This window comes from Anolis carolinensis, chromosome 6, assembly GCF_035594765.1.
Source record: "Anolis carolinensis isolate JA03-04 chromosome 6, rAnoCar3.1.pri, whole genome shotgun sequence".
Classification (NCBI taxonomy): domain Eukaryota; kingdom Metazoa; phylum Chordata; class Lepidosauria; order Squamata; family Dactyloidae; genus Anolis; species Anolis carolinensis.
This window is the reverse complement of record NC_085846.1, coordinates 56,872,145-56,884,877: the sequence shown is the minus strand read 5'-3', so window position 1 is coordinate 56,884,877 and position 12,733 is coordinate 56,872,145. Positions and strand designations below refer to the sequence as shown.

Here is a 12,733-nt window from a genome sequence, read left to right as displayed (position 1 = left end):
CATACCACCAGACTTCACCACAGCAACGCGTGGCCGGGCACATCTAATTGTTTATATATGTGTCTGTGTACATTCATATTTCTGTGTGCCTGTATGTGTCTGTGCATGTTCATATTTGTGTTTTTGTGTGTCTATCTATGCACACATATCTCCACATCCTATATATTTAAATATGTTTGTATATTTGTGTGTGTCTCTATTGATCTACATATATGCATTCAGGATGTCCATCCAAAAATACAGTCTTACAATTACAAATGGCTCTTTGAAGACAACCTTAAGGCTGATGTGGCCCTCAGTTATAATGCCCTAAGCCAGTGGTTCTCAACCTGGGGTCCCCAGATGTTTTGGCCTTCAACTCCCAGAAATCCCAGCCAGTTTACCAGCTGTTAGGATTTCTGGGAGTTGAAGGCCAAAACATCTGGGGACCCACAGGTTGAGAACCACTGATCGACAAAAAAATTAATCAATTTTAGTTTACTGTTCTAAGTGGAAATGCAAACAACCAATCACTACAGCATAATTCATAAATTGATTACTGCTGTGTAGCAACCCGTAAACTCTTCTACTTTACAATTAAAATAACCAATAACTGGTAAACTGTCTGGGATTTCTGGGAGTTGTAGGCCAAAACACCTGGGGATCCACAGGTTGAGAACCACTGCCCTAAGTCCTAAAAAAAGGTCCCTTTAGAAAGACTGTAAATCGTATCTAATAATTGAGCTGGCCCATGGATTTCATGGAAAATATTCCTTGTGACCATTGCCACTGTTAAAAAAGCCCTGCTCTTAAAACATTAGTTTGATTAGTTAATAAAGGGACCTTAGATGAAGATCTCTCTGAAAAACCTGCCTATGCAGGAGAGCAGACATCTCTGCAAATATAGTCAATTCACCACACATTTATTCTGTTAACATCACAGAAAGCATGAGCTATACCGTATGACAGGACAGGTTTTAAAAAGCTGCTGGCAGATAAGGAAATAATAGGTTTCCTTTCTGAAATGACTGTAGCTAGCATGTTGATTTGCTTTGAAATGCCAATCACGTGAGAAGTGAATACACGTGCTTATATTCTTTGCTTACTTGGTTCCATCTCCTTTTAAATCCCCTCACTGGACAACAAGATAAAAGGGATGCGCCTATGAGCAGAAAATAGAGCCTGGTTTTTCCAGAAGCAGTAGCCACAAACCCTAAGCCAAATTCTTGATATCAAGCAGAAAATTTCATATTACAAAAGGAATTTCCTCAAATATCTCTTGTATTCAGGTCATCCACATCTTTAATTCAATCCTGAACCTAATTATTAACTGAACTTACATAAGTTATCTTTTTTTTTTACTATAATACTCAGAATCTTCCAGCAAGAGAGGCTGGTTAACCTATGTAGTCCCAAGATCATGTAAGCTAATTTCTCTTTTAAAAAACCCAGATCATGATCTTAAAATGGAATAGAAAAAAATTAGGTGGCCAGGCATGATGATGGGTCCAGAAATCAACTCCTATGAGGAATATTGGAAAGAGTGGGGTATATTTAGCTTGTAGAAGTGATGGTGAAAGGTATTTGAAAGATTGATAGGCAGAAGATGAATTTGAGTTGTTTTCTAAAGGCAAGAATAGAATTTGCCCAAGCCCGACAGGGAAGTAGATTCTGACTAACCACGGAAGGAAACAAGGACTCTTCAGCAGTGAAATGGCATTGGAGTTGGGAGGGATTACTATTTGGCAGCTATACAATAGCTACATTTTGAACGGTCACTACTACATTGAAAATGCAATTGTACCATATGATTGCCATTGTTCTTTCCAAATCGATGATGTCAATTTGTGCTCCTCTACAGCCTTTAAGAAATAGTAGTAAAGGCTCAGATATCTGAAGTATCATCATCATCACTGTCATTCTGCGTCCTCAACCTCTTCTCCATCATCATCATCATCTACTATGCTCACTGGACCAAAGTTAGTAACATCTGAATAATGCTTTCAGAAGAGAAAAATAAAGGTGAGCATTTGTTAAGATTAAAATGCTAACAAGTATGATAAATGATGCAGGAAAGGAAGAGAGAAAGAACAGAAGAAGACAAAAAGAGAAAAAATATATATAAGAAAATAACAGATTGGAAGCATAACAGTCTCTTAAGCAACAATCTGAATGTGGAAGTTGCTTAATAAAAACATTCATGGATGTAACTTGGTAGAAACTATGTTTTGAAAAGTAACTTCTTTTCTTTCTGTTATAAGAACTACAGCTTTACTGACTTTTTCCAAAATAATGGAACATATTTCTGAACAAGCATTACTAGCATGATGTTTAACTCAACTTCAGAAATTAAAGCACAACATATCAAACAACTCATTTTGATTAAGATAACATGAGTGGGCGCAAGGCTTTTTCTGGAGCTTGCGGAAGGATGTGTAGGCAGTCTTCTATACAACTAGTATACGGGCTATGAAATATACAGTGCATAATCTCACTGAGTCAACCTAATTAAGTTTTTAATCGGCTACACAAAATGGTTACATTTGTCTGCACTTTTACAACTTCTGAAACAATAATCATCCCCCATCTTTTCCTCCTCCTCTCCTCCCTCAGATTTTTGTGGTCTCAAAGAAAGGTACAAAATGCAAACAGCAACTTAACTAAACTGCCTGTCAAGAAGTATAAATCAATACTACAGTCATTCCTCCACATTTGTTGGATTTAGGAATATAGGGCCACTCCAAAAGTGAAAAAGGTGCTTTATTTTAACCTGGAGAACGCTTCTCTAGGAAGTTGACCATAGAGCAAGAACAAGAACAACAAGAACAACAACAAAATGTTATTTCTAACTTGCACCTCTCTTCCTGGAGGGACTCATGGCAATTTAGAATCACACCAGAGCACTGAAAGGTTCCTAGAAATCTCTTGATTTCACAGAATGACTATAGTCAGCTTCCAGAAGAAATTGATTCATAGAGATAACACTTGAATCAGATTCACATATAATCAAATCTGGAAAAGTCAAACCCACAAATTTGGAGGGCCAACTGTATATTAACTCTGTATTATTCAGTGGCAGGAAGAGATTAAAAAAGAATGCTTCTACATATTTTTGAAAAGCTTTGTTTTATAATGCTTTTCAAAATCTGATACTTACTTACTGTAGTTTCACAGAAACTGGTGCTGCAACTATGGAAATATTTAGACTTCTTCACTCACACTCAAACAAATACATTTCTAAGGAATCAATGTCCATTTTTTGTCAAAAAACTTGCCAGAACCATGTATTTGGTATTTCCTAAGGTAAAAGGTATATCATTCAGTCTTAATGCAATCCTCAGTCCTTCTTGGCATTGAAACTGCAGTAGTGCAATAACTGTCCCTTTTGTTCCATTCTTGTCTCTTTAAAGACATAGTTTGAATAATTTGATTTTTCACACAAGAGTAGCACCAGCTGTCCAGCGAGGACTGGTCAAATATTACTGATTTGCACAGTGCAGAAACAACAAATGAAATAGTTGGCAATATGGCAGCTGAAATGCCCTCTTTTTGTACTGCTTCTGTACGATTTTTGGGCTGTATGTCTGGCATTACATATCCTGAAAAATTGTGCTTGTACATTTCAACTGACCCTTTTTCCTCCCTCCCCTTTTCATACTGAAGTGAAAGTGTGCAAATAAAAATGAATTAAGTTTAACAACCAAATGTTCTCTAACGGTTGTTAAAGTATTTATTCCAATAAAAAGGAAGGATTGTTGAAGCAATAGAGAACAATGTGAAAAAGATATGAATAAATAAATTTGGGGGGGGGGGAAGAGCAGTGGTAAAGTTGTCTTACACTGATAGTCATTGGAGGCACAATACATTTAGAGATGCTGCCTGAAATTGACCAAAGTTGCCTTTTTCATATCCAAACAGTAAGACATACCAGTGTAAGGCAGGCTTTCCCAAGGCTTTAAATATTTACTTAACACATGGCTAACATCCTGCATCATGCAGAAAGTCACTATTTAGTAATCTTTTTTTTTTTTTTTTTTTTTGGTGAACTAAGCAAATAGGTAGGTTTCTTCATCTGGCTTTCCAACAACAAATTTCACAAGGGCCTTTCAGTTTTATATTTTAAATAATTCAAATCATTCCCACTTGGGGTTACCATCCCCGAATCAGAAATAACTTTTGCTATTGGAACAAACACTGCAGGAATGTTAAGGGGTTTAAGTGACATGAAAAGATTAATAGTAATAATAATGTTTTTATTTGTACCCCTCCACATTTCCCATAGGGACTCGGGGCAGCTCATAGAAGCACTCTGAAGTGCCGCATATAAACAATAGTACATAAGCATATAAACCACAACATAAGTTTAAAAACAACATACATTAGTGTTAGATCAACTTCTAGACAGATGCGAGAGACCAATGCAGTACTGCTAAAGAACACAGGATGAGTAAAGCCGATGAAAAGTAAAATCTGAAACTCCCTAAGAGAATGGTCCAAATGGGACCAGATCTATTAGTAGGCGGACCAAGGCAAGACCTTTCATGAATCAGACTCTGGGCATCATAAATAACAGCAAGTTGTTAATTGCACAATTTGTCATTGTAACTGGCACTGTAGTCTCTTTTAATGTGTAAGCCACCTTGAGTCCTGATCTTGGGAAACAGGTGAGATATAAATCAATCAATCAATCCTGCTACTAGAGATGGGAAAGACAAGTTGTATTCCAGTAATTTATATTCCTCAAGTGGTCATTACCGCATTCACACATTTGGGTCTCATACCTGCATCAAGCTACCATTCAGAACCACATAGCTAGCAGAAATTCTGGTGGTAGCTCTATCCTTCCTTCCTAATATGCATGCTGTGGAAGCCATTTTCCCATTTCCAACTCCTTTGGTACAGCAGCAGTAGTCAGGGTAGTGCTATGTATGCTGATGAAGAGAGGAAGAGCCAGTTGTGTGACTGAACAGATGACTACTTGAAGAATATATGTTTCAATCTTTCTTTATTCTTTCTGGTCTCTCTGCATCACACATAGGGGTAGGGATTTGCACGTTCATTCACCTGAGGAGGTGGAAAGAACACCAGTTGAAAGAATGAAAATAGAATAGTTCTGCCAAATGTTGCATCAGGCCTTGCCCTTGCGTGTCCAGATGATAGTGTTCAATTAATATCGAGAGCCCAGCCCAGGAAGTGGCCAAACATATTGCTGGTGTAAGAATGCCCCTTAAGGAGGCTGATAATGGAGTTAAGGCCTTTTCTTTCTCCTTCTCCTTCTGTTCAGGTGCTTCCATTTCTGGAAGTCCTGCTCCTGCTCAGCAGTAGCAGTATCAGGCTGTTCCTCCTCAGATTCTGCTGCTGGGAGGAAACCTTCCTCCCTAACATCATCTTGCCCCATGGTCCCGACAGAATCTTTCTATCCAGAAGGGTCAACAGGAAGGAAAACACATGCAATAAATTTGAATTAAGTGGGCCAAAATGCTGTTCGTTAGCATAGACAATGAAGGTCAAACATTTATGAATATAGGATCTAGCACTGAAGTGGACGCTATAAATTCTACTTCACAGCGGGTCAGATCTGTCCTTTGCGTGGGGTTATTTTCGAGTAATGAATGAGATCACTGTCTCTCAAAATTATGTACTTCCACAAGGGGAGTCTGTAGAAGTCTTAGGATAGAGAAGAAGAATGCGCACTAGACCAGTACAGTTTCAGTAGGATGCATGGCTTCATCTCTTCTGATCTTTGATATTTCCAATGAGAAAAGGAAATAAGAAGAATAAGTAGAACAGTCTGGATCAACAGAAGAGAAATACGTCCTCTTCCCTTTCTATAGCAGAATCACAGAAGCTGGGTGTTTTGTGCACTCACAAAGAGAGCTTCTGTCAGTTATGAAGCACAGTCATACATGTCTGCATATGGCAACAGCACCTGCTAGAGCCCTTGAGATATTCTGCTATATGTTTGGCAGTGATGGTCTGTTTCCCAGAAACATTGCCAGCCTCTTGAAAGAAGACTTTGATGATATTGTTCTTATCCTGGGGAAAGTGATAGCAATCCATGAAAACCTTATGGCCAGTTATCTTGAGAACTGAACCAACCAGTCCATAAGTTCTTCTCTCCATGCTATCCAGCTTCTTTTCTTCATTGTGAGGCCATCTTCCCAGAGGAGGAGGAGGAGACTATAATACAGTTGACTTCAGTGTAACAAAGGAGAAAACATGCACTTTTCCTTTTGAAATGGTGAAGGTTTTCAAGTTGGTTAGACAATGTTTACAACAAGAAAATGAGACATTTGTCTTAAAATGTCAATGAAAACATAAAAGAAGTCAGAAAGAAAATGGTCACAAATGCATGATCCGTTGAATGAACAACAGAAAACATTAGGTCATTTGATTGTGGTGGAACTTGTTTATAAGCAATCTGGAGGAACTTTTCCATATTAATAGGGATACTGGAGTAAGTCCTGTAATCCTTGAAAACTGAGGATGCTGATGGATCTTCTAACAGGGCACTTGAAAAAAAGAAGGAGATTTGAATGGAAACAGATTCAGATCCTGAACTGTCATCCAATGTTGTATGCCCATAGTCCCACAACATACTTCAGCCTTGAAGAATCTTGTGAGTTTGTAAGGACTCACAAGCCTTTTAGTCTGATCCTCTACAATGTTGGAGTACAAATTAAAAGATGCCACTTTAAAGATCTCTAAGAGCACAGGGATTATATTCCTTCTCCGCTGCACCCTCCTCTGCATCCTAAACATCTATCTAGAGGTTTTTGGCACCACAGCAGACTACAGCAGTTAGGAACATACGAACATGGAGAGTCTGGATACAGATCTACACCTTTGAATCTTAGGCAGAAAGTGAGTTCCTTTCTTTCTCATGCTTTCACCCAGGCATACACATTTCTTTGATCTTGAGATCCATTCCTGTTGTCTTCATATTCATTTGGACAGATGAGGACATATAAAAAAACACACTGCAACAAGACAGCATAAAAGTCCTGGAAAGCTGGGCGGGAAGATTCAGCTTCAATGTTCCAGACATCAGCAGAAATAAAGCAATTTTATTCCTAAGGAAAATATAACACCACCTCCCTGTTTGATGTAAGATTCAAAACAGAACACTATAAATGACAAATGATGTATGAAAAATAAAAGCATTTTATCCTCTTAAAAGTGTTCCATAGGAATTATAGCAACAATTAATCCATCAGCTGTGATGGCAATCATTCCCTATATTCTCCATTGTAAATATCTGAAAACATAACAGCCTCCAAACAGCCCCCAATATATGGATGATATTAATGTAAAGATCCACATGAACATGGTTATGAAACTGGAGTCAGCTTACAGTCAGTTCTTAGAAAGCTAATGAAAGAAGCCTCTGTAGAGAGTGATTAGTAATTTCACATTTCAAATATAAAATAAAAAATTGCAAGAGTTTTTCATAAGACTGCACCAAGAAAAACCTATTAATCCATCAAAGAACCAAATTTTCCATTGATTCTATGGGGTTTCCAATGCATAACATTAACTTTCCTTGAGCAAACTTCCTTCAAGCTTCTTTAAGAATAACCTTTTTACAAATTTACTTAGAAGTAAGTAACACAATGAACTTCATGGAAATGATTTCTGAGTCAACAGCATCTAAAACTCATTATTGATGTTTCTTTTAATGCTCACAGTACATTTGGGAGATGTATTTAAAAGAGAATATTTGAAAGTTACTGTCACTTTCTGTCCTAATCTAGGTATATTCCATTCAGAATCTTCTTCTGCTCCTTCAAAAGGTACAATCTGTTAGATGTCAAAATGCCCCTGACATTTTAAGGTGCCAAGGTGCCCTTTACAAAATTCTTTGAGGTTTTGGTTTATGTTTCTTTTAAATAAAGCTTGAATGAGTGTCTGACTAGGCTTGGCTTCCTCTTTCCACTGTATACCAAACTGCAAGGAACATGGCCACTCCCATTTAAGGATTCCATAATTTCAACCTTGTTAACCAGGTCATCACTTTTGGTTAAGATCAGGTCTAAAACAGTCAATTCCCTTGCTGCCTCTTCTACCTTCTGGAAAATGGAATCATTTGAAAGTCAAGCTGGGAATTTGCTAGATGTTATATTTTTGGCAAAGTTTGACTTCTAACAAATAGCATAATTGAAGTCTCTCTGCTACATTTCTCTTTTCTGAATGTTTGGTTATCTGTTTCAGCAAGGCATTATCCAAATTTTCTGTCTGGCTTGGGAGTCTATAGTAGACTTGCATACTAACATGGCTGCTATTCCTCTCCCCTTAATTTTTACCCAGATGCTCTCAGTCTGGTTTCGAGGATAAATCATGGATGTGAAGTTGTTGTTGTTTTTTTTTTTTTTAAAAAAATGAACTCAAGTCATCTAGGTTTAAGAATACTTTTGTCATTAAGGCCATCTGTGTTCCTTTGCTTATATGTTGGCTAGGAAAGTTTACAAAACTTACTCAGGCACATTCTGCTAAAATGTCAGAAAGAATATGCAAAAGAAATACAGTCTAATTTACTTCTACCTTTCAAATAAGCTGTGTAGGCAAGAAGTGGGTAGAAAATAAGGAAAGGAAAATAGAACAATGAATCAGCCTTTCTTTATCCCCCGTATCTACATAAAATCAATCACAGCCAATTCCTTCCTCTTGGGAGTCAAGTAACGCAGAAGAGGTCTTCAGGCTTTCAAATCATCGATCAGGATGGCATTTATATAAAGTCTGGAAATGAATTTGGGGGCACCACTCAACATTTGTGAAAGCTTACACAGAAATATCATGGGTCTTCACAACACTGCCTTAAAGCAATTATTTGCTGTTTTCAATGTCATGAGCCCATCTGCTTACTCTAGAATGATGGAACAGAAAAGGGAAAGATACCACAAATATGCCTCTTGTAATTAGAAAGAATTCTTACCCGGATATACGCATCCTGTTGATGTTTAGCAAAGTACAACATGTTGTCAAGGGCTAGCATTCCTGGAGGAGTTTGTGTAAAATCCATTGCAGGGTTCACATGATTCTGTGAAAAGATAAATGATAGAATTAGAAATGTAATCATGTGAATACGGTGACTAACTGCCCAGAACAGCAAACCAAAGAAGTATTCCAATATTCCTCAGAAGTTGTTTGGGTTTAACTTCCATCAAACTTCTTCTATGCCAAAGTGTTCCAACTGCTGCATGGACCTGTCCATGCTTCAAGATTACCTGTTAAGATCCTTCCCTGGACTCCCCGCCTACTGAACTTGCTTATGAGAATGTGAAACAGTTGATGTGAAGAGAAAGAATGTGCAGCCCATCTGTGTGAGGCTCTTGGATTTTTTTTTTAAAGAAAACCTTAAGCCCCCAAATGTCCTGGCACCCAATCAGCCATTGTTTTCCAAGGCTAAAAACGTCTATTGAAACCTGTGACATGGTGCTTCTTAATAAGGGTTGAAATAATTTGAAAAGGAGTTATCTTGTGCATCAATGAACTCTGACAAGGAAAACCTTCCTGAAGCCTTTTTAAAAATCACCCCAATCACTTGAATAGGTTGAAGGACTACTCCCTCATTCTTCTGCCCCAACCTTCATTACATCAATGTAGAGACATGAAGAGTATTGGAGTATCAAGGATAATTGGCAATTACGTTGAAAGAGCTAGTACATGACAATCAGGACCATAGCCAGAAAAAATAATTCAGGAAGGGAGAGGGTTTGAAACTTTTTTTTACTGAATCATAAAGAGTAATGCAAAATAATTTAGAAATCAGGCTCCATTGATAATCTTCAGTGGACACTCAAGACAGATAAACTTCAGTGGACACTCATGGGGATTTGGTTAACCAGTTAAAATTCATAAGCAAACCAGTTTTTTTAAAAAACCTGAAATTTTTTTTGGGGGGGGTGTGAAACTTTAAACCTTCCCCCTTGGCTACACCCCTGAGACAATAATGTCATCTCCTGGGACCTCTGTAGGCCCTCAAGAGGATGGATGACATTATTTTTGTGCCTCCAACTACCAGAACATAGCCTGTCTACTTTAGGTTTTGCTAACACATAGCTTTTTCAGCAGGGCAAGAAAAAGGTGACAAATGTGAGAACATCTTTGAAAATAGCATAGTTTTTTTTAAATCCCAGTGGGAGGGGGAAATGATTAATTTATTCATACTCCACTGCAGAGATGAGTAATTAAAATAAGTACATCCTTTTCTTTCCCCACCAACAGCTTGAAAAACAACTGGAAGTTATCACTCCTGGTTGCCACTACGTCAGTCCATGACAGCACAGCTCTGCCACCCTGGAGCAGCTAAATATTGGTGACACATTTTTCCTGGCTCCAGAGTATGTTCATCTCTGGAAACAGGAAACTAGTCTTTTCTGTGAGATAAACCACGTATTTCACTAACTTGACAACAAGCTATGTTTGTGTTTAATTACAGGTGAGGGTGGGATTTGTCATGAGCAATGTTGCCTTGGGTGTCTCTACCTTCTTGGGAGTTCCAGCTCTGGAACAGGCTATTTTATTTATGTATTTATTTATTTTGTAAATTTGTATCCCGTTCTTCTCACCCCCGGAGGAGGATTCAAGGTGACCTCAAAACCGACAGTCATTAGATGCCACAAACACAACAGTTATAAAACAATTACAAATTTTTTTTTCGTGTCAGGAGCAACCGGAGTTGCTTCTGGAGTGAGAGAATTGGCCGTCTGCAAGGACGTTGCCCAGGGGACGCCTGGATGTTTTGATGTTTTTACCATCCTTGTGGGAGGCTTCTCTCGTGTCCCCGCATGGAGCTGGAGCTGATAGAGGGAGCTCATCCACACTCTCCCCAGGTGGGATTCGAACCTGGCAACTTTCAGGTCAGCAACCCAACCTTCAAGTCACTTAGTCCACTATGCCATCTGGGGGCTCCAACAATTACAATTACAGATAATTAAAACATCCATTATAAAAATATCCATTTAAAATTACACTATAGTGATACTGCCTTTTTGACCAAAGTGGTCACGTTGTACTCCCTCCCATTCTGGCTCAAATGTCACAGCAAAGCCACCATCTCTCGCATGCCACTGGAATTAATGGCTCCTACCCAAAGGAGGTCTGCGTTTACGGTTGTTCAAGTTAACAAATTCTGACTGCCATGTCAGGCTTGCACCCAGATTCCATTTGGAGCTATCAAGGATGCTATTCACTTCACTTTTATTTCCTCTGACCTAGTTTGTCAACTTATCTTGCTTGCTTGCCTTTCCCAGCAAAAATCTCACATCTGCTTAGCCTGACTTAACTGAATTTCGTCTTGCTTCCCTGGAACCTACAATAAAAACTTGTATAAAAGTTTCCCTCATTTATAAGTCAAGGGCAGGTTTGGGGGCCAAAATATGGATTTTGGTATGACCCGTGGATAACTCAAGGATGATTGTACAAAGAGGAGAAAGGTCCAACACCATCTCAGGGGGCAAATTGCCTTGACTGCTACCATTTTTCTCCCCAGGCATCCAAAAAACAGCAAAAGCAGAGGGAGTTGATGGTTATTTTTGGTTCTCCCAGGATAAACTGAGGTCTCTCCTTTTGCCATTTTACCAGACATGGGGATGTTTCTTTTTCTAATAAGAATTAAGGTACAATACTTACCGTATATACCCAAAGATAAGCCGAGTTTTTCAGCCCTTTTTATGAGCTAAAAAAGCCTCCCCCGGCTTATAATTGGGTCAAGGTCAAGCCGGCAGTGGAGCCTGGAGGCCATTGCTTGCAATATATGATATATTTATCTCTCATCTTACCCTCCCTTATCAGTGTTTACTTTTCCAAAGCCTCCCTTGCTCCTAACCAAGGGAATGTTTTGAAAAGGGAAAGAAGCCGTTGCAAGTCAGGAAGAAGATACATAAATAGCCATTAATATTATAAAAGCATTTCCCCCTGAAATATTTGTTAATCTCTGCTACAGATACATAGGCATTTCTCCTTGCAAGCCTTTGTAATCCCTATGTACCTTTATATTTGTATCTATCTATCTATATACATTAATTTTATATATGAATTTCCCTCTCATATGTTCGCAGGTCTTTGCAAATCCACATACATATAGATATCTAGAGATTTCCATGTACCTGTACATCTGTATCTATGTGTATACAGTACATTATTTTATATATGAATTTTTGCCTCACATGTTTGCAAGTCTTTGCAAATCCTATATAGATATGATTATCTATATAGAGAAAAATGTCTATATATGAATATAGATATATAGGGCTTGCAAATATTGTAGGGGAAATGCGCACACACAGAGAGATTTCTAGATAAATATAAACATAAATATATAGGGCTTGCAAATATTGCAGGAGGGAAATACACATATATAGAGAGAGGATGTGCAAATGTTTCAGGGGGAAATGCATATGTGAAATTAGTATATATAATTATAGATCTATATCTGGCTCTGTATTGTTTATGTATGCATTGAATGTTTACTATGTTACTATGTTGGAAGCTGGCCTGAGTCCCCATGGGGAGATAGGGCAGGGTACAAATGAAGTTGTTTATTATTATTATTATTATTATTATTATTATTATTATTATTATTATGTTATTGTTAATACCATATTGTTTTTGTTGACTCTACTTTTCCACTTACAGAGATAGTTTACTGTTTTTCTTTGAAATACGGAAATTATTCAAAAACCTACTGATGCCTCAATATAATTTCATTGGGATCCATTTTCATTTTGAAATTTACCAGTAGCTTCTGCATTTT

General features: G+C 38.0%; 1 protein-coding gene across 3 annotated transcripts in view; it reads right to left on the bottom strand.

Moving 5' to 3' along the window:
• Positions 1-12,733, bottom strand: part of elmo1 (engulfment and cell motility 1) — a 393,582-nt gene that overhangs the window by 168,428 nt on the left and 212,421 nt on the right. For all 3 annotated transcript variants that reach the window (XM_008112853.3, XM_008112854.3, XM_062957287.1), the window contains one exon: positions 8,912-9,016. In XM_008112853.3, coding sequence (XP_008111060.1) covers positions 8,912-9,016 — 105 coding nt within the window. The remainder of the gene's footprint in view (positions 1-8,911; positions 9,017-12,733) is intronic.